Below are 27,863 nucleotides of genomic sequence, written 5' to 3'. Positions count from 1 at the left end.
CCCTTCTCATTAATCATTTCATTTCACATATGTCATTTCATCGGCACTTGGGGCCACAACTCTTTACATCATTCTTGGCACTAGGCCGCATTTCATAACTCAATCTCTTCTTTCCCACATTTCACATCATTTTCACATATTTCACATCAATATCAATTTCAACAACAAGCCATTGAATTCCAGATGTCAAGTACACATGAGAGGAATCATGAATCTTGGGCATATACAATATTTCAGAAATCATATACCTCAAGTTATTAACAATGGAACTTTAAACACAACGAATTCTCCCAAAAAGGAGGGGATACACCAACCCGCAATAAAAACACACCTCAAAGGCATAAGCAAACAATTACACCAATTGTTCTTGAATTACTCTTTTACAATCATGACAATATAAAATTTCAACATCGAAGTATGTAACAACTCAGATCACATTGGATGTACTCATAAGGCAAGTCATTATCTCGAATAGCCACTTATGGCATAAATTAAGTATAAAGCTTTTACGCACTTTATTATTGAATTCATTTATGGAAAGTGAAGTCAAGGCTCATTTCATAATCTATTTCATATTTTCGCATGTCATAGGCATCACCAGGCACCATGATAATTCAAGTTCTCGGCACGTTGGCCATACTCTATTTCCCAATTCATTTTGATTTATTTCAAACATCTCTACCTATAGAGGATTTCACATAGTTTGGTATAACAATCTCAATTAAAACTTGACTTGAAATCTAGGCAATTTAGCATATACTTCCCATTCTTCACATATCCCCAATTTACCAAGAATAGCATATTGAACACATTGAGGTACATCTTTCACATATATTCTTGCAACACCCAAATTCTTTGAAATAATGAATACTACATAAATCAAATTCCGGACTTACAACGTATGCAGGGACACCATGGGAGCTCAATTTCTAAGAAGAGGGAGTTTTAGCCATACATACCTGAAATTTACCCCTTAATGATACTACAATGATCCAATACACTTAAGTAACTTCAATCTACAATACAACATTCAATAGGGCCAATATTAGTAATAAATTCCATAACTTAAGCCATTTAGGCATATTATCAAATACCTTGTAGGTATAGGCCTATACATCTCATAACTATAGTATTGGTTCATCCAACTATCACCATTAACCAACAATTCATCCCACCATTATTCTTTAACAATTTATACTCCTAACATCACATGTGTGATCAACCATTCACACCCAACCAACAAAATTCCATCAAATAATCACTTTTAAATCCCTACTATGACCATGTATTTAAATTGGGAATTTATGGCTTCCAATCACCATACCATAAGTTGTAATACTTGATTCATACTCATAATTTCATAATAACTCCATATATGTAAGTCTAAGGGTAAAAGTTTATCTCTTGTAGACCAAATCTTGAAAGACAACTTTGGGGTGTTCTTGAGATTTTGAAGAAATCCTATGAAATCCAATCAAAATCATGTTGTAACTAGTGATTGAGAAGTGAAATCACCATGAAAACACACTTAAAAACTCACCTTAGGTGTGCAATTGGATGCCTCGGTCGGATTGGGGATGGAGAGGATGCCCTAGTCTGGAAAAATGACTTAAATCCTCTAATTTTTCGTCCTTAGGTGTATTTAGAGGTCTGCTACTAGCGCGCTCGCACTAAGGCCACGCTAAGGAGGCAGAATACTTCGCAATATGCGCGGCCGCGCTAATGGCCGCGCTAAGGCCGCGCATATGACACATGCCCAGTAAAATGGTCGTAACTTTCTGTATATACCTCCAAATGACGAACGGTTTGATGCGCACCTACCGCTAAAGATCCCTTTCAGTTCCTAAGCAAGGCTATAATTATCCAAAGGTTGGATACTAGGGTATCAGAGTGACAACTTCCTATCACACAAGATGCATCTGCAAGTGCTTATCAGATAATTAGTTACTTCTTGTTAGATTTTTGGAAACTAGACTCAAAGGGCTTTAATTTGATAGGTTGTGCATCACACAACTCCTTATATAACTGGAGATATGATCATCCAAAGTGAGGTCTTGTGCGCACTCATTTACAACTTTAGTCTATTATGAAATTTTCCAACTTGGTTTAGACTTACGCCTCTCCTTAGACCCCAAATCACTTATAATATGACTTATACGCTTATTAACATATCCAATTGATATCCATTATATCATGAATCCTCATTTGCACACAAAATAAAATAATTAGCCTACCTTGACACCACAAAATCTTAAATTTCTTGGAAAAATTTTCCGGGGCCTTATATTGTATTTGATGATTTGGTTGTCAAGATGAGTTTTCTCTATGTTTGGTTGTTATCTCATGTTGTGGAGTTATTGATAGCGTATCAGATTGATGTGATAAGAAAGTTGTCATCATGAATTGATATATTGAATTTTTGTAAATTCTCATGAGCATATTGTTTGGCAATTAATATAAAATTGGGCATTTATTATGCACCGACACACCATGGTTATGTTGAGCATTTGAGCACATACTATTTGGTTTAAGTCCCTTATTGTGCGGGGTTAATACAAGTTGAAATTTCATGATCCGTGTAATTGACAGAACCCATTTATTATTGTTATCTTAGTTGTGCACTCTTACTTTTTGGTATCCGTTATTCTGTGAATGCTTTCTTGGATTCTTCTCAGTGTTATATATGTTTTTTAGCTGTACAGGTTATGTGAGTATCTTTTGGACTTAAAAATTTTGTCACTATTTCATCGAGATTAGTCAAGATACTTATTGAGTACATGAAGTCGGTTGTACTCATATTATACTTTTTCATAGATTTTAGAGTTAAGTAGCTGTGGAAGATGAGGCCTTGCATTGGAAACGTACCATTGTTTCAGATTCAAGCTATCTCTTATTCACGGTAGTTTAGGCATTTTCTGTTTATGTAAATTTCAAACAAATATCGTTATTTATTCTTTTATTAGTTTCGTAAATCTAAATCATAATGGCTAATGACTTGTAGTACCATTCCTTGGGATAATTGTATTGAATTTTTTTTGCATTTTTTATTATTAAAATTGATGATTTCTCAGTTGTAACTTATATTGTTTAGCTTACCCAAATAGTTGGGTTAGGTGTCATCACGACTTGGTGGGGTTTTAGGTTGTGACAAGTATGTATATTTAAAAATAAAAATGAATTAAAAAGTTATATAAGCTTATAATTAAATAGTATAATTACTACTAAACATTATCGTACCTCCATAAATTAATTTAATTTCAAGCTGATTAAGTAATTACTTAGCGAGATAACTATTTGAAACTATATAATTACGCTCAATTACACATAAATTTAATTCCTAAATTACTTTCCAAATATGCTCTAAAAGGTAATGGAGATGTCGGGAAAAAATAAAAAAAGGTAAAAGTGATAAGTAGTCCCCCCCCCCCCCCGACCCCCCAAGAAAGCATCTAATTTCAAACACCAAGGCTCTTCACCGTTCTAGAACCTACTTTTTTTCTCCCAAATTTTAGAACCTTCTTTCGTCTGACCAAAACAGGAAAAGAGAAATTCTAGAATCCCCTTTTGACGACTTGCCGTGTGGTTTTTCCATACCAGATATAGATTTCTTCGCCGTATACTTCTCCTAATTCGTCGCCAAAATTGATTTCCCTTAAATTCTATAAATACGCTGCATTGTCCCTCTTTTTCTCCATATACAAGCCATGTAGCTTTGTTATTGATACTGATACATTCCTCTGAAAATCAAGCAATCCATTCTCAAGGTACGATAACTTTTCTCCTCTCTTGAATTCCTTAAATTGATTGTTTTTCATATTTCAGTTGCTTCAAGTGAATCTAGCTGTGTTCGTTTGTTCAATATCGTCGAGTATGTTAGTTGATTCTTTGTTTATCTCTGAATTGCAAGGTTTTTCTTTGTTGTAATGGATTCCGTATGAAGAATCGATCAATAGGGATGAACGTTTTTTGAGGGAAAAGGAAAAGCCTTTATAGTAATGTGTGATCTATTGTGTTGATTTCCTTTTTACAGTAAATTTTAGTTTAAGATCCATCGCAAAACAGAATTTTGAAAAATTCACTCTGCAACTTAACCTAATCAGCAGAAAATTTAAGATATTTCGTAGTATATTAGGGTCGATTGATTTTTAATTAATGCATGAAATATGGATTTTGTTGAAGGAGAACAGAATTTCAAAGAATTGCTTAAAAAGGACTTATTTGTATAGAAGTTTGAGGAGCAGTTGTGATATTTCAAGGGATCTTATATAGGAGTTTGGTTTTATTAATACAGATGCAGATCTTTGTTAAAACCATAACTGGAAAAACCATCACACTGGAAGTTCAAAGCTCGGACACGATAGATAATGTTAAGGCGAAAATTCAAGACAAGGAGGGTATCCCGCCGGATCAGCAGAGGCTGATTTTTGCAGGGAAACAATTGGAAGATGGGCGTACTCTCGCAGATTATAACATTCAAAAGGAGTCAACCCTCCACCTAGTTCTCAGGCTAAGGGGTGGGATGCAAATTTCTGTTAAAACCTTGACTGGGAAAACAATCACATTGGAAGTCGAAAGCTCGGACACGATTGATAATGTTAAGGCCAAAATCCAAGATAAGGAAGGTATACCACCAGATCAACAACGTTTGATCTTTGCAGGAAAACAGCTCGAGGATGGACGGACTCTCGCGGATTACAATATTCAGAAGGAGTCAACACTCCACCTTGTTCTTCGTCTCCGTGGTGGAATGCAAATCTTTGTTAAAACCTTAACAGGGAAAACCATTACATTGGAAGTTGAGAGCTCGGACACAATTGATAATGTTAAGACGAAAATCCAAGATAAGGAAGGTATCCCGCCAGACCAGCAGAGGCTGATTTTTGCTGGGAAGCAATTAGAAGATGGAAGAACTCTGGCTGATTATAACATCCAGAAGGAATCCACTCTTCACCTTGTTCTCAGGTTGAGGGGTGGCATGCAGATCTTTGTGAAGACGTTGACGGGGAAGACGATCACGTTGGAGGTGGAGAGTTCTGATACCATTGACAATGTGAAGGCCAAGATACAGGATAAGGAGGGTATTCCACCAGACCAGCAGAGACTGATTTTTGCAGGGAAACAATTGGAAGATGGAAGGACTCTCGCAGATTATAATATTCAAAAGGAATCCACCCTTCACCTTGTTCTTAGGCTAAGGGGTGGAATGCAAATCTTTGTTAAGACCTTAACTGGAAAAACAATCACGTTGGAAGTTGAGAGCTCGGACACGATTGACAATGTTAAGGCCAAAATTCAAGATAAGGAAGGCATTCCACCGGATCAGCAGAGGCTGATTTTTGCTGGGAAACAATTGGAAGATGGGAGGACTCTTGCTGACTATAACATTCAAAAGGAGTCAACACTCCACCTAGTCCTTCGCCTTCGTGGTGGAATGCAAATCTTCGTTAAAACTTTAACAGGAAAGACCATCACACTGGAAGTTGAGAGCTCAGACACGATTGACAATGTGAAGGCGAAGATACAGGATAAGGAGGGAATTCCACCGGACCAGCAGAGGCTCATCTTTGCTGGAAAACAGTTGGAGGATGGTAGGACACTGGCCGACTACAATATCCAGAAGGAGTCTACGCTCCATCTCTGACTTATTCTTGATATATGTTTTAGTTTTATTACTTCTGCTACTGTGCAAAGGCATCTATAAGATGTCAATGCTGAGAAGTGGGAATGGATTATTGTTTCTTTAGTGGAATTTGATGTTGTTTCTTATAAAGTTTATTCCTTTATGACATTGCCTTTTTGAATTACTGGAGTCTGATTTGTAGCTACAAAATCCTATTATGAACATACAGCCTTCAGACTTATTGAACTATTTGAAATAGCTAAACGTTATACCTAATTCTGTGCTTATATACTGCAGAAGAGAAGGGCTGTGATAACGAGCCTGGATTTAAGTTTGTGGCTTTTATACCTTATTCTGGTTTCTTCATGGGCTTTTATTCAGGTAGTGGCCAACATATTATTATTTGTGAATTTGAACATTTGAAATAATTTAAAAACTTGTCTAAGGAGTATTACAAGTGAAATAATGTGTATTCAAATATTATTAGCCAGATAGTGCACCAACATGTTTGTACAATTGTTCATCATGTGATTTTCAATTTGAGGAGTATTTAAGGGAAATTCATGTTCAAATACATTTTCTCCAAATACTCTTTTTCTATTATAATTTCGACTACTTAACTCTTTTATGACTTCAATAAAAATTATTACTCATAATTCCTTGTTTCATAAATCTCTGAAGTAAGAATTTCGAGAAAACAAATTCTTGTTCAAGTACAATTAACGTTCAAATACTCTTCTATCTCGATTAAGTACTCTCTCTTTTCCAAATCTCAAACAATTATTGTCCAAATTCTACTTATTACTTTTGTATGGTTTCTTCTGTATTTTAGCATTCATGTTACTCTTATAAAATAATACATAAATTCTAGTATAAGTTACATAAGTGCTCCTCCGATCCCTTTTACTTGTTATGTTTGACTTTTGTACATCTCTTAAAAAAATATTAATTTAAAAAATAATATTACTAAATTCTTCTTATTTATTCTTTGATCTTAATTTATTATTCTTATTACTTTCATTATATTACTCTCTCTCCACATTTAGAGTAAGCATAAATGTGAAAAAAATTAATTCATGTTTTTTTTATTTTTCAAATGACAGGTATTTTTTCGACCAATTATTTTTAACAAGAATGAAAACTAAAACTAAATATTTTATTAGTGTATACGGGTAAAATCGGTCTCGTAGTACATCCTGGTCTCTGACATGATAAGCCAAGCTCGAGATATGGTAACAGGGGACCTAGACTGAATAGAGATCTCATCAATTCTGAGTTCGGACCATAACACCCACCCTCAAGGATATTGGGGAAGTGATTTGGGATCGGTCCTGGCCTTGTTCAACTTCGAAGAACATTGTCAGGTAGACAAGCTCGGCCAACAGAAGACAGTGATATCCTTGACCGACCGAATATCACAGAGAAGATCTCGGCATATATCGACATGAGATTGGCAATCAGTTAATTATGGGATTTTTACCTTTTATAGAGTTGTATCTAATATAGGACTCCCATACTATATAAAGGGGGTCTGATTACTTATAAAAGATATTGTAATGCGCATTCCAAAGCAATGCATTATTATTTTTCTCTTTAAGCTCTTATTTTATTGTATCTTAATACTGATCGAAGGGCATCCATTTCGAGGGTGACTGACCTTCCAAGACTGAATTATCCTATTCGTGTGGTTGTAATTTACTTTATCATTGTTTATTTCAATTGCAACTCAATTTATCGCTTTGTGTCAAGTTAATCCACATATCTCTTAAAACCACTTACAAATTCAATTGTTATCCAATTTTAATGGTAAACAGTTTGGGCCCCACAGTGGGCTAAGGATAATATTGGTTATTTGATACAGATTTCCATAACACACACTACTTTACACTTGTTCTTTGAAGTGTCTCTAATTTCAGGGTAAAACTCCAAAATGTCGAACTCTCAATTAGCACCCTTGCATGTTGACAATGAGTCCACTCATCACGATGAAAATAACAACATAGCGCCCGGTAATGAGGTATCGCCTGTTAATCCTGTCAGAATTCCAGTCGCGGACCCATTTGATGCTAACTCGCCTATGGATATTGACACAAATCTGCCTACCGACCCCGATAATAGCGTCCATGGTGGAGCCCGATCGGTAGTTCAAAATACTCAAAACGATGAAGGAGACAGGATCAATTTACACAAGCTCAACATGCGGCGATAGCTCATTTACAGAACCAAAGTCGAGCACCGAGCAAAATTGAACCTGATCAGTCCCGGAATGTCATCCGCAGGGACGAACCGGTCGTAGAAAGGTCGAATGAAAATGAATCGGGGACTAACTGAGATCATAAAAATACTCGAGGAGCTGACAAAGCGGGTAGAATTAGGGGAGAAGAAAATCGAAGTAAATGACAAAAAGGTAGAAACCTACAATTCCAGGGTGGACCAAATCCGGGAGTGAGCGCCACTGCTACTGAAAGGCCTGGATTCCAAGAAGTTTGTGCAAAATATTTCCCTCCGAGCGCAGCTCCAAAGCCGATCCCGAAGAAATTCCTCATGCCCGAGATTCCTAAGTACAACGGAATGACCGACCCAAATGAGCATGTTACCTCCTACACATGCGCCATCAAAGGGAACGACTTGGAGGATGATGAGATCGAGTCTGTCTTGTTAAAAAAATTCGGAGAGACCCTGTCAAAGGGAGCTATGATATGGTATCACAACTTACCTCTTAATTCTATTTACTCATTTGCTATTCTTGCAAACTCTTTCATGAAAGCACACGCCAGGGATATCAAGATCGAAACCAGGAAGTCGACCTTTTCAAAGTAAGATAGAAGGATAATGAGATGCTCAAAGAGTTTGTGTCCCAGTTTCAAATGGAACGGATGGACCTGCCACCGGTCGCTGATGATTGGGCCGTTGAAGCTTTCACCCAGGGACTCAATGTTTGAAGCTCGGTGGCTTCGTAGTAGTTGAAGCAAAATATGATAGAATATCCGGTTGTTACTTGGGCCAACATGCATAACCAGTATCAATCAAAAATCAGAGTTGAAGATAATCAACTTGGGGTCCCTTCCTGGTCCTTTTGATGCCGTCAGAACCATCGACAGAGTCAAGAGAGATATCAACCGTGAACCGAGGTCAAATAGGGATCAGTATCAACCATACAATAGAGACCGAAGAAGCAGTAGGTCCGGGCAAAATTCTGTGCGAAATGAAAGGAGAAGCGATCGAGGTCAGAGCAACCGAGGACTCTTAAGCAAGGGCAGTTTTGACAGGCCTATCGGGCCTAAAGAAGCAACGAGGTTATCAGAATACAACTTTAACGTCGATGTTGTCGCCATTGTATTAGCTATCGGACGCATAAATGACACCAAATGGCCCCCGACCTATACAATCTGATCCAGCCCAAAGGGATCCTAACCAGATGTGCAAATATCATGGCACTCACGGCCACATAACAGAGGATTGCCGACAGTTTAGAGAGGAAGTAGCTCGGTTATTCAACAATGGGCACCTTTGAGAATTCCTGAGTGACCAAGCAAAGAACCATTTCAGGAATAAGGATACAAGAAGAACATCAACACGTCATTAACATGATCATCAGTGGGGTTGATGTCCCTCAAAGGGTGATGTTGAAGCGCACCAGAGTATCTATCACAAGGAAAAAATGGACTCGAGATTACATACCAGAAGGAACCTTGTCTTTCAATGACGAGGACGCAGAAGGGATCGTGCAGCCCCACAACGATGCACTGGTAATATCTGTGCTCATAAATAAATCTCGAGTTAAGCGTGTGTTAATTGATCCAGGTAGCTCGGCCAACATCATCCGATCGAGGGTGGTAGAACAGCTCGGTCTAGAAGATCAAATCGTGCCTGCACTTTGAGTTCTAAACGGATTCAACATTGCATGTGAAACCACTCAGGGGGAGATAACATTACCAGTGAATGTCACCGGGACCATCCACACTTCTTAAAAATCCCATACTTATGTCTCTTCCTAAAATTGTAACGGTTAAGGCTCTCTATATTTTCCTTGCAAACCTTGAAAAAATTACTATGTGCCCTTTGGCACAACATTAATATTGAAAAACTCATCTCTTCCTGCTTCATTACGATCAACTTTGCAGAAGGAAAATATCATTATGGAGAAGAGAACGCGGAAAGCACATGAAAGTTGATACTGAATAAGGAAGCATTGATAAATCCTAGGGGGTAGGGAAATGAGGACTTACTACATTTTGAAAAAGTTGTTTGATCTAGAGTCTCCTTCAAATAGCTAGCCTATTCTGTTCTTGACTCTATCATGTAAGCAATACAAATTTAGTCACTTCCTCATTCACCAATTGATTTTTTCATTCCTTTTGCTGCCTATATTCGACTAGCGAGCATATTTTAGTTTGTGTTCAGAGCTCATATGGCACAAAGCTTGTACACATGTGTAAATATTACGCACAAGAATAAAAAGAAGTCTCTAACTTGTGGATAAATATTTTGTCCCTTAAAAATTTTCCATTTTTAATTTCTTATGGAATTGCCTACATCCGACCCCCTAAAGGTATCAAGCCTAAGGGTTGCCTTAATCCGAGTTCAAAAAATCACTCCCACTCAGGGATTACCATCCAAAGACAAACTCGGACGACCCGGGCTATCAGAGACTAGGGGCACAAGACCTATTAGGCAGCGCCTGAACCTTAAAGGCTACGACCATCCCTATTCGGGGACTGTTATCTTAGGTAAACCCAGATAACTCAGGGTAACAAACCCACTAGGAAACACCTGAAGTAAAAAGGATACGTCCATATTAAAATGACGCAGAGATGTCCGAGACCAGTAACAAAAACAAGCCCTTTGAAACTTCTTAACCGGTTCTAAAAGCTACCCTCGGCAAACTATAATTTTAAAAATTACAAGTACTTTGGGGAAAAGTTCTCGGTCATACCAAACCCTTATAATGCCTTAAATAAAATAATGTCGAAGGCAAGTCCTGTTCAAACCCCCGAACATGACCTAACTATTTCATTCTAAGGCATTTCGATCTTTGCAAATTTAAATAATAAAGCAAAGGAAAACAAAACTCAGAGATTGTCGAAGGGAAAAAGAAGCCTTGTGTTATATATACATATAGTCTTTACAAAGACCAAATGGCCTTGATAAAAGATACAGAAGTACACGAGTACAAAAATACAAAAAACAAAATAAAATGTACAAGGCACTTAAACGGCCTGGTCTTCATTGGGGGCCGCCTCATCTTCGGGACCATCGGGGTCCTCTCCACCTCCGGACCCGCCGGAACCCTCGAAATCTTCCTCTTATTCATCCTCGGGGTAATCCAAATTTTTGGCCTCGACCTCGAACCTCTTAGCGATCTCGATGTCAGCCGACAAATCAAAACCCCAAGCATGAACCTCTTTGAGGGCCTACCTTCGGTACTGCTACTTCTCATACTCGACAATGTCTTTCAAACGGTCCTGGGCTGTCTTGGTATTGGCTCTATACTGAGCTACCATCTTGTTGGCATCGGCCTTGGTTATTTCAGCCACCGACTTGGCCGCTTTAAGCTCCCTGGCAAGGGTTTCTCGATCGGCAACAACCAAGCCCAATTGATATTAGAGTTCTTCGGCTTTCCAGGACTGTGCCTCAGCCTTCTCCCTCATCATTCAAAGTTGAGCCTCCAAGAGCCCAATCACACCCGGGCAATTTCCTTTTACGAGGCCAAATGATCCATTTTGCCTTCCCACTCCTCAGCCTCGACCTTGATAACGTCCATCTTAGCCCGAAGTTGGTCGATCCGATCGATCTTCTATTGGACCTGCGGGTTTTGACTGTTAGTCACTGAGTCTAGCTCATCGTCGCTAACCTTAAAGACTTTTACCTATTCCACCAGGTCGGCATGATCTTTCTTCGCCGTATCCAACTCGGCCCGAAGACTCTTAGCCTCTTCCTCGCATTGCTCACTGAGAAGTTTATACATGTCTCTCTTCTCAGTAAGCTCTTTGGATTCGGCCTCGAGGAGGCTCAACTCTTCTAGGTATCAGAGGAAGGTCTCGTGGTGAAGCACCGACGCCTACGAATATATGGAGAAATATTAAAAATCACTAAGTAACCAAAGCTGGAAAATGAAAAGGTTAGTAACACCTTACCCGATTCAGCGCCTGTTGTGCTTCATTGAACAATCATGGGGAATCCACCTCGTTCATTTTAGCCTGGTCCTCCTCAGTCACCAGGCACCAGAGGTAACTAGCTACCAGAATGGGTGCGGAAAGGACCCGAGCGTCCTCCGGAATGGAGATAATAATCGATCGCTTACTACTGGGATCAGCACTATTGGCCAGTCTCTGGCTCGAACTAGACCCACCTACCCCCGAGGGCGAATCTTTTCCTTGGTACTTCTAAGTCACCTAATCCGGTGACATCCTTTGTGGCGGCATAGTCCACGCCATCAAAAAATCTTTGGAGGGAATTGTCCACTCCATGGACCCCCTCATTCGATCGCTCCTTTGTTGTTTGAGCTTCAACGAACATCGAGTCCGTGTACGAAGGCGATACCGTTATGTCGATAACATCGGGTGGGACAGAGTCGGCGTTTTGAGGGTCCTCGACCCCCACTGTTGCATCCACCTTTTGTATTTGTGAGGGATTGGCCTCTATTGTTCTCTCTTTGGATGGCACCTGTTCCTCGGGGACCGATGGCTCTCAAGCCACTAAAATTTCATCCTCCTCGGACTCGTCCCTGATCCGGTAGAGTAAGTTCGAGTCAAGCACTCAAGAGCTGGAGGTTTCCTTTGGCTTGCGGACTAGCCTCCTCCTCGATTTCTTTTTCTCCGAGCTTGGGGAACTCGGAGCCCTCCTCCTTTTCTTTTCTCCGACCAGCCCCAGAGCAGAAGACTCAATGGGCAAGTCCTCGTCGCAAGCGGAGGCCTAAGCTTGACATCCTTAGGCAAACCTGAGATAGAAAGTAAAGGGAATTAGGACTTGATAATAAAAGAAGAGGCCTAACACAACCCTTCAAGAAAAAAAAGGGATCTTACCATGGGAACGGGCCTCCCAACGGCCCATTGAGAGTATGCGCCATGAGCGCAGAGTAGGGCATATGAGAAACGATACCCTCGATCCACTTCTCAAGTCGAGGAATGGCATTTGGAACCCGAGCAACAGCTGCACCATCACGAATACTAATAAGAAAAAGGGAAGTAAATATAAAAATCAACATTCGAAGGAAAAGTTCCACTTAAGTTTTGTATACCACTTCTCCTGGAATGTCATACAGTCTACCAGAATTAATTTCGAAGTCCTCATCTCGACAAAACGCCCTTGCCAGCCTCGATCCCGGTCCTCATCGATACTAGAGAACGAGGCTTTGCTGGCCCGATGCACAAGCTTTATCAACCCTCCTCGGAATAGTCAGCGACTGTACAAGTGAAGCAGGTGATCCACGGTGAATCAACAGCCGTTGATTTTCTCACGAAAAATCAGAGGAGGATCACGATCCTCCACATAAAAGGATGGATCTACACACCTCGTACCTCTTCCATAAGTCTATAATGACTGGGTCCACCGGTCCCAATGTGAAAGGATAAGTATAAACACTCAAGTATCCCTCGACATGGGTGGTAATGGCCTCCTCGGGGTTAGGGGCCACTATCATTTTTTCGGCCCAGTGCAATTTATTCGGACCGAAAGGAAGACCTCTTCAGTATGCGAACATATTTACCTCGAGAAGTCTTCGCATCGGCCCAGTATGGAAGAGGGTTTTTCAACCTTAAAATCAGTATTTACCGAGCATCCTCCGGGGATGAACATTTTCAAAGGGGGTTCTTGTACTGGTTCATCGACGACAACATGTGAAACAGTTTTTTCGGCCTTAGTATCCAGTCGCGAAGCAGAAGGTTTTTCTTTTTGCGGAACGGCTTTTGAGGTCTTTGCCATTTCTTTGAAAAATGGACGGGAAATAGAGGAAGAGAGGAAGTCGAAGGCTTGAGATGGAGATGTATGAAAGTTCTTGCAAAAGATCCAAAATAAACCAGTGTATAATTGCTAGAGAGTATTGAAATTTCAAAGATATGAGGGTAGAAGGTTTGTATGTAAAGTTAAAATGAACAAATGAGGGGGTATTTATAGTTTTTCGACGACGGTTTGCATCCAGGAGTGGCCGACCGGCAACTGACGAGCATTTAATGCCATTAAGACTTGACTGGCGAGATGTTTCGTTCATTTTGTTGTTTGACGTGGGGTATCGAAGTGAGAATTGAAAGCTCATGTCGTTTCTCGTCGTCTACTCTCCGAAAAATGAGGGGACTATCTGTATACGGGTAAAACATGTCTCGTAGTACATCCCGGTCTCCGACATGATAAGCCAAGCTCGAGATATGGTAACAGGAGTCCTCGACCGAGGTAGAGATCTCATCAATTTTGAGTCTGGACCATAACACCCGCCCTCGAGGATATCAGAGCCGTGATTCAAGATCGGTCCTGGCCTTGTTCAACTTCGAAGAAACGTTGTTAGGTAGACAAGCTCGACCAATAGAAGGCCGTGATATCCGTGACCGACCGAATATCACGGCGGAGATCTCATCATATATCGACGTGAGATTGACAATCAGTTAATTAGGGAATTTTTACCTTTTATAGAGTTGTACCTAATATAGGACTCTCGTACTATATAAAATGGGTCTCATTACTCGTAAAAGACATTATAACGCGCATTCCAAAGCAATATATTACTCCCTCCGTTTCAAATTAGATGAGATACTTTCCTTTTTAGTTTGTTCCAAAATAAATGACACATTTCTAAATATGGAAATAATTCAACTTTAAACTCTTCATTTTACCCTTGATGAGAAACTTTTATAACCATACAAATGTCATGGCCCCACAAAGCTTTTACCCCTTAAGCTATTAAGAACACAAATTTCAAAAGTCTTCTTTTTATCCTTAAACTCTGTGCCGAGTCAAACTATCTCATCTAAATTGAAACGGAAGGAGTATTATTTCTCTCTTTAAGCTCTTATTCTATTTTATCTTTATATTGATCGAAGGGTATCCGGTTCGAGGGTGGCTGACCTTCCAAAACTGAAATTATCCCATTTGTGTGGTTTGAATTTACTTTATCATTGTTTATTTCAATTACAATTCAATTTATGGCTTTTGTGTCAAGTTAATCCACGTATCCTTAAAACGAGTTACGAATTCAATTGTTATCTAATTTTGAGGGTAAACAATTAGAACCATACGTTTAATTAATATTGCACTGTTCTATACTAAAAGTCTAACATCGTATTAGTAAGGCAGTAGTATTCCATCCGTATAATGTTTTTTCCCCTAATATTACAAATCAAACGACAAATCATGTTCCTTTGTGGAGCGGAGCTAAATCTTCCTCCCTTTAAATAATTTGCAATTAGAACACTCTTAGAAATGATTTCCCACCAAATTGAGGCACTTTTCCAACGGTCTAAAACGACTCTTCATCTTCTCCAACTTCATTCTCTAATAATCAAAATAGCTCTTGATCACGACGAATATCGTCTTTCCCAGTTCATATCCTTCTCATCTTCAATATCTCTCCAATTCTGTCGCACAATCTTCGATAGTTCTCCAATTACTCCACCAATCTTCGCTTGGAACACACTGATGAGAGAATATTCAAAAAGCTCCACGAAAATTGAGTCCGTGAAGCTCTTTAATCAGCTTCAAAGAACGGAATTAAAGCCAGATAAATTCACATTACCTATTGTGCTAAAATCTTGTGGGCATTGTTTGATGATTGGAACTGGTGGGTCGTTGCATTCAATGGCTTTCAAGTCCGGTTTCAGTTCGGACATACATGTGAGCAATACCCTAATGAGAATGTATGCAGTATTTGGTGCGATCGGGTATGCTCGGCGACTGTTTGATGAAATGCTTGAGAGGGATATAGTTTCTTGGAGTTCTATGATAGCCGCTTATGTTCATTGGTATGCGATATTTTTTTTCAGTAAGATCTGTTATTGCCTCATTCTTGGTAGACCATCTTAAGAAGATTGAAACCTTTTTGTATTAGGAAATTCTTAATCTTAATAATTTTTAGTTTGTCCTGAGGCTACTTAGGAGGTGGGGTCAAATATGCAGAGCAGATATGCACAACTTTTTGACATTTCAGGTACATTTGTAAACTTGTTGGAGGAAGATTGTTTCTTTAAGAGGTGGAGAATGTCACGACCCAACCGTTTATTTTGAGTTCGAGAACCTCATTTCCCTATTTGAGACTTTCCGTCGGTTCATCTGATATTTTATGACTTGTGCGTATAGGAGGTCCTTATCCTGAGAGGTTCGAGAATAATATGAAATGCATAGTTCCTAACTAGAGGTTTTACGTTAAGGGATTTTATGAAAGTCAACATTTTAGGTAAGATATGGGTGGCACAACCTAGTAGCTTGGGTCCACAACCCTATATATGTGTTAAGAAATTCATTAAATATATAAAAAAATCAAATTCAGAATCCTACTAGCAGTTGAGGTTGCTGTACTAGATTTCAAAACCCATAAAGTTCAAATCCTTGATCCGCCTCTAATGTTCACATAGGATTGTTATGGCGTGTTGAACACAACTAGATGTATAGGATATGGGCTTGTGATATATTTAGCTTATTTGTGAAAAGTCTTATTTCTTTCTAATAAACTCTGTTATACTCAAACATTATCAAATAAAATGAAGCTTAGAGTGTATGTGTATATTTTATTCTTAGATTTCAGTTTGTTCTTATTTCTCTTACTCAAATATTTCTTCTACATACTGAGGTAATTTTTTTTTCTTCATATTGCTTTGGATCGGGCTTTTTATTGTGTTATGTATTTATTTGTTTTCAGATTTTTCTTCTTCCTCCTCCTAAATATATTTCATATATCTATATATTACTCCGGAATCGGGCTTCTAGTTATGTTTTGTAATGTGGGTGAACACAGAACAAAAATAAAAGCTTTGGGTAAATTTTTGAGTGCCTCAAGTTTACTACTTCCAGAAAACAAGTTTAAGTATCATCTTATGAGAAACTTCTAAGGGCTAAACTTGTTTTGCTAGGTCTGACTGCTGACACATAATAGGTGTCAGTTTCCATGAATAATGTAATTTTGTTTCCATCATTCAGAAATTTGGCGCCCAAAGTATTTATGGTTCTCTTAAACAAATGTGGACCAATTCTACTTTTAATGAAGTAATAGAAGTTGAAATAGTGGTTTTTTTTGTCCAAATCATTTAGTGGACCAATTTAATGGTTTTCTGTATCCGACCCCTTTCTTTTGGCACGTGAATGAATATTTGCTACTTTTCCATCTCCTTGATGTTGGATATCTGATAATATGACTGTCTTGCTGCTTTCTTCTCCTGTTTAACTTTTAAACAGAGGTATTTTGCTTTATGTCCTGCTTTTCAAAATCATAATAATCAGCTTTTTCCTGGATGTCTCAGTAACCTGCCTTCAGATGCTCTGCTCCTGTTTCAAAGCATGAAGCTAGCAAATGAACAGCCAAATTCCATCACTTTGGTCAGCTTGCTTGGAGCATGTACTCATGTCCTGAATATCAGATTAGGTAGATGTATTCACTCACACATTGTCACCAGTGGTATTGAACTACATGTTGAACTGGAAACAGCCCTCCTGGGAATGTATGCAAAATGCGGGCATATAGAGCAGGCTTTCCACATCTTCAATTCAATGGCTGATAAAAATCTGCAGACCTGGACCATCATGATTTCTGGCCTTGCCGATAATGGTCATGGAGAAGAAGCTGTATCCTTGTTTACCAGCATGGAAGAAGCTGGCTTTAGACCGGACAGCTTGTCATTTTCTGTGATTCTATGTGCTTGTAGTCATAAAGGACTTGTTGATGTGGGTCGTAGATATTTTCATAAAATGGTAAGTATTTATAACATCAGGCCAACTATGGAACACTATGGATGCATGGTGGACATGTTTGGACGTGCTGGAGAATTAGAAGAAGCTTATGATCTTATAAAGAGCATGCCTATAGAGCCCAATTCTGTGATACTGAGGAGTTTCATTAGTGCTTGTAAGCATCATGGTATTCCTTGTGCAAACGAAAATATAAGAGATATTCTGCTCAAAGTAGAGCCTGAACTCGGATCAAACTATGTACTTGCTTCCAGTTTGTCTTTTCTTTTTAATTGCAATGATGCCAACAGCCTAAGATCGGCGATGAAAGAGAAAGGAGTAAAGAAACTTCCTGGTAGTAGTTGGGTGCAGCCGCTTGGTGGTTCTTCAGAGGACAGCATTTGAAGGATCTGGCGACGGTGTTCTGGTTTATGCCAATAAAAGAGGAGTGATTCAGAACCGAGTCACTGCTACATTCGAGTAAAAAGAATGAGCTACGGTGGAGGAAAATGAGTTCTTTCTTTTTTGATGATGCCATCAGGCTGATTTACAACTTTAGAGGAGCTAGTGCTTTGACCATTGGGAAGAGAGTTATGCTGGTATTCTGGTAATATAACATTTTTGCATAATTGAAAACCACTGAAAAGGATGTCATGGGAGATAATTTTTGAGAGGAACTCCACATAATTGGTAAAGTTGAAAGAGGACAAGTCGTGATCTGGACTAATTATGAAATGGGAGTCCTGGAAGGAAAGAGGCTGTTTATGCCAGTTCAGAGACACAAGTTGTCGTCTTCCTCGAATTACATAATGGCAATCAACTATACCTCAATCCCAACCTAGTTGTGATTGGTTGTGAGTCTCCTATATTCATTCTATCCTATTCGAGCCCAAGCTTTTCGATACTGGTAAATAATTTCTTGCCTCTTTAAACTACTGTCTTCTCAAAAAGGTGGTGAAGATGCTATATTAGAATGCTATTCAGAAATGAGTTTAACCTAAATGACACCTTTGCATGGGATGAAACTCTGGTTAAAAACTTTGAGGTGTTGCTGTGTCTTGGGCTGACAACACGGGAAACAAATTGAAAAAGCTTTTTGAGTGTCAAGAGTCATGCAAGCTTAAACTTTCTAATGTATGTCATCACTTTGGGCAAGCCGATTGTCACTGAACTTTAAAACTTTCATGTCATGCTGGGACTACGTCCTCTCCTAGAACCTCTGAAATGAAGGACAATCAAGGAGTGAACATGTCATTAAAGGCGGATTCAGAATTTAAACCTAATCGGTTTAACCTTGCACTGAACTCGTTGCACTGTTAAAATTATGGGTTCAGATCTAAACTTGTTGATATTTTAGGTTTTTAGTAGGTTTTTACATATATAATTATACTCCATGTCGAAAGTTTTGAATTGAGATGAACCCATAACCAAAAGGCTGCATTCGCCTCTGCATGTCATGCTGGTATATTTTTGTTGTATGTAATATTTGGAAAGTGAAGCTTTGGTAGTTTTATTACTCAAACTAGCAAAATTTATTTGGGTTGATATAACTCCTTTTCACAAGTTATCTACTTTTAAAGTATTTCTCCGAACGATCTGGAAGTTCCAATATGCATCACTTAGACAACCAGTTGCATGTGTAGTGTCATGGGCTGCTTTCCAGACACGCCCCATGACCCCTTGGCAGCGCCCCATGGCGGCCTAGCAAGCCTCACAATGCCTAGCGCCATGGTCGGCCCTGTGGTCTTGGCTGCGCCAAGTGACAAGCGCGCATGCGCCTCTGTCGCCCTACCGATGCCTCTCGCCAGCGCCCTAGGGCTGGCCAATGACAACAGCGCCGCGCGCCCTGACAATGCCGTGCGCGCAGATCCTGATGCCTCGCCAGCGCCCAGCTGCAGGCCCATTCCAGCAGCGCCTCGCGCACAAACCCTGATGCCAAGCACCAGCGCCCAGCCTCAGGCCAACACAGCAAGTGTCGCGCGCGCCCACAGCAACGCGCGCGCAGACCCTGACCCGCAAGACAAAGTTGCTGCCATCGGACTTAGTTCTACCTTGAAATAATCTAAGTCCTTTTCATTGTAATCATAGGCTAGTTTACATCATTTCCATTTCAGTGTGCTTCTACAGCTTTATTAGGACTAGTCATGTAATGTTGGTTTATTTTTTTTAAACATTATTATGGGGGACCAAACAATCAAACATTTTCAAGCAAGCATTTTCTGGTGCTCTCCCCCTCGACACCGCATCTTTGTAATCAACATTTTCATTCATCAATAAAATCATCATCATCATTCAAAACCCAATTCTCTCTCAGCTTCCGCAATTGCTCATGACATTGGTTTTCCCGCACGGCACTGACAATCTAGTCTAGCGTGCTGAGGGGACCTCATTGGCGGACAACAACCGCACTGACATCGGTTGCTTAGCCTTACGTTGCCATTCCAAAGAACATCAGGAAGGCGTTGCGTAATAGTTGGTATCAGAGCCTAGGCTCGACATCGGACGAGGGAACACATTTGCCATCATCACCATTTCTGACCATGGTGAATCATGGGGAGCGTCTAGCATCCCTAGAAGAGACGGTTGACCGATTACGACCCATCGTGGATACGGTGCCTGATCAAAACAACAACCTAGTGCAAAGGTTGGACGACCTGGACCGCCGAATGCGGCAGGCCGAAAATGACATTGCAAATATCAGTCGTGACTCTGACGAGGACCGACAAACGGCAGCCATCGAAACTACCAATATTCATGGCAAATTTGAGGACCTCCAACAGGAGCGTGCCGACGACTTAGCCCATCAGCAACAAGAGGCAGACAGACTAATTGCCATGCAACAAACCATAGACGACTTGACAGACAAGCTCAATGTTGTCAATGCTGCCTTACAGAGCCTACTTCGAGAAGGCGACAACCACATCAGGGGTGCAACAAACCTCACCCCCATTCCACAAAAGCTTAAGATACCGGAGCCAAAGCCATACGACGGATCCCGGGATGCTAAAGAAGTGGAAAACTTCATCTTCGACATCGAACAATACTTCGATGTCATGGGCCATTTGGAGGAATCCAAAAAGGTAGCGACTGCTGCCATGTATCTTCAGGGCGATGCCAAACTTTGGTGGCGGGTCAAATACGAAGCCATCAAGGCCGGTGAAGATACTCTTCAGACATGGGACGAATTGAAGGTAGCCATACGCATGCAGTTCTTCCTCGAAAATGTGGAATACAATGCAAGGAGAAAGCTACGGGACCTCCGCCACACCAAATCAGTGCGGGAGTACGTGCGCGAATTCTCCGCACTCATGCTAAACATACGCGACATGGGGGACAAATACAAACTCTTCGCATTCATAGAAGGTTTGAAACCTCATGCCCGTATGGAACTACAGAGACAACGGGTAGACACCCTGCCCAAGGCCATTCAAGCTGCAGAATGCCTTGGCGATTATCATTTGGGAACTCAGAACGACAGGCCCCAGCCGTCTGTCCGAGAGGGATTCAACGGGCACCATCCCAGCAATGGTGGCCCAAGCAAAAGTGGGGGAGATCGGAGTGCATCTAAAACTAAGACTCCTCCCTCCAACAGCAACAGTGCTGCATCCATCAACAACAATCAGGGGAGAAAGCCTCCCTCAAAATGCCGTCATTGCGGCGGGGCACATTGGAACAATGAATGCCCAAACATAAAGGTCAATGCTCATCAGACTGTCGAGGATGAGGCAGACGCATCAGACACATCAGAAGATGACCAGGTAGTTGCCTTCAGTGCAATTGTTGGCTCTATCCCGCATGCCTTAGCGGGGACCAGTGCATGTCCTCCTAAGAAAACATCAGTCCCAATCACCAAGAAAGGGAAGGAAAAGATGGACGAGAGGCCTCCTAAACAAGCAAGGACCCTAATGTTCGTCGAATTGAAAGTGAACAGCAAGCCCCTTCACGCCTTGATAGACACGGGTGCCACCCACAACTACTTGTCATCAACGCAAGTAGAGCGCCTAGGTCTTGTTGTGCAAAAAATAAAAGGCCGCGTCAAGGCTATCAACTCACCACCTCAGACATTGGGTGGAACAACTACAAATGTCCCAGTGAAACTTGGCCCATACAAAGGAAGCATCGACCCGCGCATCGCAATCATAGATGACTTCGACATCATAGTGGGTTTGGAGTTCATGAGGCAAACCAACACCATACCGGTACCATATGCCAACATGCTCCTGATGATGGGAGAAAATGGGGCCAAGCCCTGCACCATACCATGCTTTCCCATAAAGATGGCCGCTGAAAACATCTCGGCCATGCAGTTGGAGAAGGTAGTCGATAGACATGAACCCCTGGTTCCGGCTACCCTTCGCAGCAACAATCAGCCATCATGTCATCGGCCTCAAAAGACAGGTGACGCTCCTCATCGTGTGAAGACTTGTCAGCCATGCCACAAGGACAAGTCGGATCACTCATCACAGACGGGACCCTCGCAGCCATTACATGTCCCTCAGAGACCATGGGAAAGTGTTTCCCTCAGATTCATCACAGGATTGCCCCAAGTCGGTAATCTTGCATCCACCATAGTTGTCATAGATCAATTTTCAAACAATGCAACCTTCATAGCAGCCCCGCAAAATGCATCAGCAGAAGATACAACTCGACTCTTCTTCTCGCACATTGTCAAACATTGGGGCCTGCCGAAAGACATTGTTAGTAGGCGCGACTCACGCTTCACTAGCAACTTTTGGACCCATCTCTTCAGGTGCTTTGGGTCAACATTGAGTCACAACCTAGACATCCATCCACCATCGGATGGCCAGACAAACCGGTTCGATGACATGCTGGAGGAATATCTCCGCAACTTTGCAACCGGATCACAAAAGCATTGGGTGAAGCTCCTGGATGCTGCTCAACTGTGTTTCAATTCTCAAAAGAGCCATCATACAAACAAGAGCCCTTTTGAAATTGTTACCGGACAACAACCGCTTCTCCCGCAAACGGTGAATGCATCAACCATGCCGAAATCTCCTCGAGCTGCCAACTTCTCGAGCGAATGGGAGCGCAACATGGGGATAGTGCGGAGCTATCTCGTCAAAGCCCAAGAGCGGGCAAAAAGGTTCACCGAACAAAAGCTTTGCTTTGCCCAACATCAACCAGGCGACAAAGTAATGCTATGCATCCCAAAGCGGTGCTTGTTTGCAGAAAGGACCCATGACCCTCGCCTGCAACAAAAATACATCGTGCCCCTGCCCATTGAAAAACGCATTGGGTAGTCCACATACCAGGTGAAAACTCCATACTGGTGGAAGATCCATCCAGTCTTCCATGTCAGCCGCATGAAATCATTGCGTCGCTACAACATCAAGCTCACAGAATATAGGGGCGCAAACCTCCCATCCAACAACCATCAGAATCATCATCATCATCATCATCATCATAAGGCTCCGAGGACGGCGCCAACTCAGGTGGGGGAGAATGTCATGGGCTGCTTTCCAGACACGCCCCATGACCCCTTGGCCGCGCCCCATGGCGGCCTAGCAAGCCTCACAATGCCTAGCGCCATGGTCGGCCCCGTGGTCTTGGCTGCGCCAAGTGACAAGAGCGCATGCGCCTCTGTCGCCCCACCGATGCCTCTCGCCAGCGCCCAAGGGCTGGCCAATGACAATAGCGCCGCGCGCCCTGACAATGCCGCGCGCGCAGATCCTGATGCCTCGCCAGCGCCCAGCTGCAGGCCCATTCCAGCAGCGCCTCGCGCACAGACCCTGATGCCAAGCACCAACGCCCAGCCTCAGGCCAACACAGCAAGTGTCGCGCGCGCCCACAGCAACGCGCGCGCAGACCCTGACCCGCAAGACAAAGTTGCTGCCATCGGACTTAGTTCTACCTTGTAATAATCTAAGTCCTTTTATTGTAATCATAGGCTAGTTTACATCATTTCCATTTCAGTGTGCTTCTACAGCTTTATTAGGACTAGTCATGTAATGTTGGTTTATTTTTTTTAAGCATTATTAAGGGGGACCAAACAATCAAATATTTTCAAGCAAACATTTTCTGGTGTCTCTCCCCCTCGACACCGCATCTTTGTAATCAACATTTTCATTCATCAATAAAATCATCATCATCATTCAAAACCCAATTCTCTCTCAGCTTCCGCAATTGCTCATGACATTGGTTTTCCCGCACGGCACTGACAATCTAGTCTAGCGTGCTGAGGGGACCTCATTGGCGGACAACAACCGCACTGACATCGGTTGCTTAGCCTTACGTTGCCCTTCCAAAGAACATCAGGAAGGCGTTGCGTAACAGTAGTGTTGTGTAAAGCTTGACTTCAAGCCATCAGTGAAGGGGGATGCTCTGTATACTCACTATATGTTAATCATCTATGTTATTCACATTCTATGATTTTAGTATGATTAAGCTAATCTTCACCTAAATATCTTCATTATTATCGCACGAGCCCATGACAGTTGACTATCTTGGCTGATTGATGGTTACAGATTTCTTAAATAGATGATCTGCATATAGAACAACTTATTCTCCTGTTTTACAGTTTGTTTAATTCCTTGAACAATTAAAAATGTGCCGAGAAATCTCTAATCTACAATAACTTTTGTAGATATTTAATATTTTGTATTTGAAGAAGCGTCACAAAGCTTGCTTCAGTTTATTGATTTATTTTGATTTTATCCTTGGATTGTTGACTGCATTTTTGTTGACTCCTAAAAATTGATGGATTTTGCTCGCATCATGCAATATTTTAGTCTAATCTTTGTAGAGGATGATTTTTCTTAGATTATAAGATCTTTTATTTTTGATTTATGAAGTCTTGTCTACCCTTAGGGGATATTATGTGTACAATAACTGAATTGACTGATTAAATCTTTGTTTTCTCAACTTCTTTCTAAAGCACCCTTTTATGTGCTTTACCTTTTCCGCCTACATGATTATAGTCTTAGAGACAATTTCTTTGTTATAGTTTCCTGGTTTTCCTTATTTAACATGGTATAAATTCTGTTCTTTTACTATTTGTTATGCTGGTTCATTTGTCTCCAATCTGTATTAAGTTTTAGCTGTATGAGATACATTACATCATTGTTTGTCGTTTGTTTTGGCAGAGATAAGTAGATGTTGGAGATTGATTCATACAGGCGTCTGACGTTCCTAAATGGTTCGTGAGTTTCTTTTGCAGGAATTAAGGTTCTCTTTCCTTCACTGAGTTCCTTATCTGGATGTAGATCACTCACCTAATTGGAGAAATTTTGTCCTACGTTTACCTGTAAGTATTATAACCTTTCTTCTGGATATGGACTGGTTTTTGAAAATGGAACATGGAGTAGCATTTGCTCAAATATAAACTAAATTCTCAAAGTAATAACGAATTAACGAAAGGAAATTCCGATCTTTCCTTGGCATAGACATATTATAAAGCACTAGTATCAATGACCAACTATAGTCTCATTGCATTCTAAATTGATATTCCCTCCGTTTAATTTTACGTAACATTATTTTATAGGGCACAGAGTTAAAGATAGAAATAGAGGATCTTAAATATGATCTTAAATATGCCATTACATTTCTGTGACTAAAAAAGCATGTCACAGGGATAAAAAGAAATGTTGAACAACAATACCAAGATGGTCCTCGTTGTTGCCATATTATTATTTTTATTTTTCAACTAGAAAGTACTGTTTGATATGTGATGTCTTACCATAGTGATCAGAAACAAGATTCTTTTACTTGGGTGACTCGCTTGTGCTTTTATCATTGCCTTCTGAATTTGCTTCTCTCTCGTTTTCATCATAGAAAACATCAATCTGAGTGTGAAGGTAAAGAAAATGAGGTATTACCTTCTCCACTCACTTCCCGTATGTTGTTTATGCATCTTATGATTATTAAGCGGTTAGTAGGTCTGACTGTTGACAACTTATAATTACTTATTTGAAGTTAGATTAGATACTTATTGAGTACCGTGGTTTTGTACTCATATTACACTTCTATATATTTTGTGCTAATTCTAAGACTGGTTTTGGAGGTATTCACCTTTTCGTGGTATGCTGCTTACTTGATGCGATCCGCAGCACATGAGATCTTGTACTCTTATCAGATGCTTGTATCTGTCTTTGTATCTTCGTCATTTTCGGACAGACCTTGTATTTAGTGGAGATCTTGTACTCTTATTAGATGATTGTGAGTTGTGACTAGCTGTGACACCCATGTTTTGGGAGAGTTTATGAGACAATTTTGGTTTTGTGTGGACCCTATATGAGTTTTATGCACATTTGGTATTTGAGTTATAGTTTATTCGGCTTTGCTTTTATATTGTGAATCGGTTAATGGCTTCACAATTGAATTCTTTTATTGATGTGATTGTTGGCTTCTTTAGCAAGTGAATTAGACGGCATCACGACTTTAGTGGGATTTGGGGTTGTGACACAACCAAACACAAGAGACACCAAGATTATTTTATGTGGGACATCTCTTGAAGAGTGTCTATTATAAGTTTAGGAAAGAGCAACAGATATATGCTTTACAGTAAATGAAGTCCCCTTCAACAAGCGAATGCCCTGTTCTTTCCACCTCATGAAGCTCAAACTTGCACGTTAAGTTCATGCACAATCAAAACCACGAGAATTTAATACATCAAGGGCGGCCCTGCCCTAAAGCAGGTAAAACAACTACTTTAGGCCCCACATTTGTGGATGCCCCATTTTTTGTTACACCTAATATATTATATACTTTATATGTTTCAATTTAGATGAGTTTGTTTGACTCGCCACGGAGTTTAAGAAAAAAAACTTATGGTTTTGAAAGCTTAAGGGGTAAAAGGATTTGCAACTAGTATGATTTCTGCCAAGAAAATTGCATTTGAAATGAAAGTCAAACCCGAACTTCGTAAGAAACGTGTGATATATGTCATGGGCTGCTTTCCAGACACGCCCCACGACCCCTTGGCCGCGCCCCATGGCGGCCTAGCAAGCCTCACAATGCATAGCGCCATGGTCGGCCCCGTGGTCTTGGCTGCACCAAGTGACAAGCGCGCATGCGCCTCTGTCGCCCCACCGATTCCTCTCACCAGCGCCCAGTGGCTGGCCAATGGCAACAACGTCACGCGCCTTGACAATGCCGCGCGCGCAGATCCTGATGCCTCGCCAGCGCCCAGCTGCAAGCCCATTCCAGCAGCGCCTCGCGCACAGACCCTGATGCCAAGCGCCAGCGCCCAGCCTCAGGCCAACACAGCAAGTGTCGCACGCGCCCACAGCACCGCACGCGCAGACCCTGACCCGCAAGACAAAGTTGCTACCATCGGACTTAGTTCTACATTGTAATAAACTAAGTCCTTTTCATTGTAATTATAGGCTAGTTTACATCATTTTCATTCAGTGTGCTTCTACAGCTTTATTAGGACTAGTCTTGCAACTTTAGTTTATTTTTTTAAGCATTATTAGGGGGGATCAAACAATCAAACATTTTCAGCAATCAATTTTCTGTACTGGTGTCTCTCCCCCTCGACACCGCATCTTTTGTAATCAACATTTCAGTCATCAATAAAATCATCATCATCATCATCATTCAAAACCTAATTCTCTCTCAGCTTCCGCAATTGCTCGTGACATTAGTTTTCCCGCACGGCACTGACAATCTAGTCTAGCGTGCGGAGGGGACCACATTGGCGGACAACAACCGCACTGACATCGGTTGCTTAGCCTTACGTTGCCCTTCCAAAGAACATCAGGAAGGCGTTGTGTAACAGTTGGTATCAGAGCCTAGGCTCGACATCGGACGAGGGAACACATTTGCCATCATCACCATTTCTGACCATGGTGAATCATGGGGAGCATCTAGCATCCTTAGAAGAGACGGTTGACCGATTACGACCCATCGTGGATACGGTGTCTGATCAAATCAACAACTTAGTGCAAAGGTTGGACGACCTGGACCGCCGAATGCGGCAGGCAAAAAATGACATTGCAAACATCAGTCGTGACTCTGACGATGACCGACAAACGACAGCCATTGAAATTGCCAATATTCATGGCAAATTTGAGGACCTCCAACAGGAGCGTGCCGACGATTTATCCCATCGGCAACAAGAGGCAGACAGACTAACTGCCATGCAGCAAACCATAGACGACTTGACAGGCAAGCTCAATGTTGTCAATACTTCCCTACAGAGCCTACTTCGAGGAGGCGACAACCACATCAGGGGTGCAGCAAACCTCACCCCCATTCTACAAAATCTTAAAATACCGGAGCCAAAGCCATACGACGGATCTCGGGATGCTAAAGAAGTGGAAAACTTCATCTTCGACATTGAACAATACTTCGATGCCGTGGGCCATTTGGAAGAATCCAAAAAGGTAGCGACTGCTGCCATGTATCTTCAGGGCGA

At 41.1% G+C, this 27,863-nt stretch overlaps 2 protein-coding genes across 3 annotated transcripts; both read left to right on the top strand.

Annotated features, from left to right (window-relative positions):
• The first annotated feature begins 3,489 nt into the window (after positions 1 to 3,489).
• On the top strand, positions 3,490 to 5,884 carry LOC107788853 (polyubiquitin). The gene is made up of 2 exons (XM_016610584.2): positions 3,490 to 3,764; positions 4,292 to 5,884. Exon 2 carries the CDS (start codon positions 4,292 to 4,294, stop codon positions 5,639 to 5,641), a length of 1,350 nt encoding a protein of 449 aa, XP_016466070.1. The 5' UTR covers positions 3,490 to 3,764; the 3' UTR covers positions 5,642 to 5,884.
• A 9,038-nt stretch (positions 5,885 to 14,922) lies between these two features.
• On the top strand, positions 14,923 to 25,734 carry LOC107788854 (pentatricopeptide repeat-containing protein At5g66520-like). Of its 2 annotated transcripts, none has more exons than XM_075244648.1 (3): positions 14,923 to 15,570; positions 17,062 to 18,392; positions 24,589 to 25,734. In XM_075244648.1, exons 1-2 carry the CDS (start codon positions 15,032 to 15,034, stop codon positions 17,888 to 17,890), a joined length of 1,368 nt encoding a protein of 455 aa, XP_075100749.1. In that variant the 5' UTR covers positions 14,923 to 15,031; the 3' UTR covers positions 17,891 to 18,392; positions 24,589 to 25,734. The 2 variants fall into 2 exon arrangements, with proteins under 2 accessions (XP_075100749.1, XP_075100750.1); XM_075244649.1 differs by having other exon boundaries at positions 14,930 to 15,570; positions 24,663 to 25,734.
• Positions 25,735 to 27,863: the final 2,129 nt, after the last annotated feature.

The sequence above is a fragment of the Nicotiana tabacum genome, chromosome 22 (assembly GCF_000715075.1).
Source record: "Nicotiana tabacum cultivar K326 chromosome 22, ASM71507v2, whole genome shotgun sequence".
Classification (NCBI taxonomy): domain Eukaryota; kingdom Viridiplantae; phylum Streptophyta; class Magnoliopsida; order Solanales; family Solanaceae; genus Nicotiana; species Nicotiana tabacum.
Note: the sequence above shows the minus strand (reverse complement) of the source record. Positions and strands in the feature narration are given on the sequence as shown.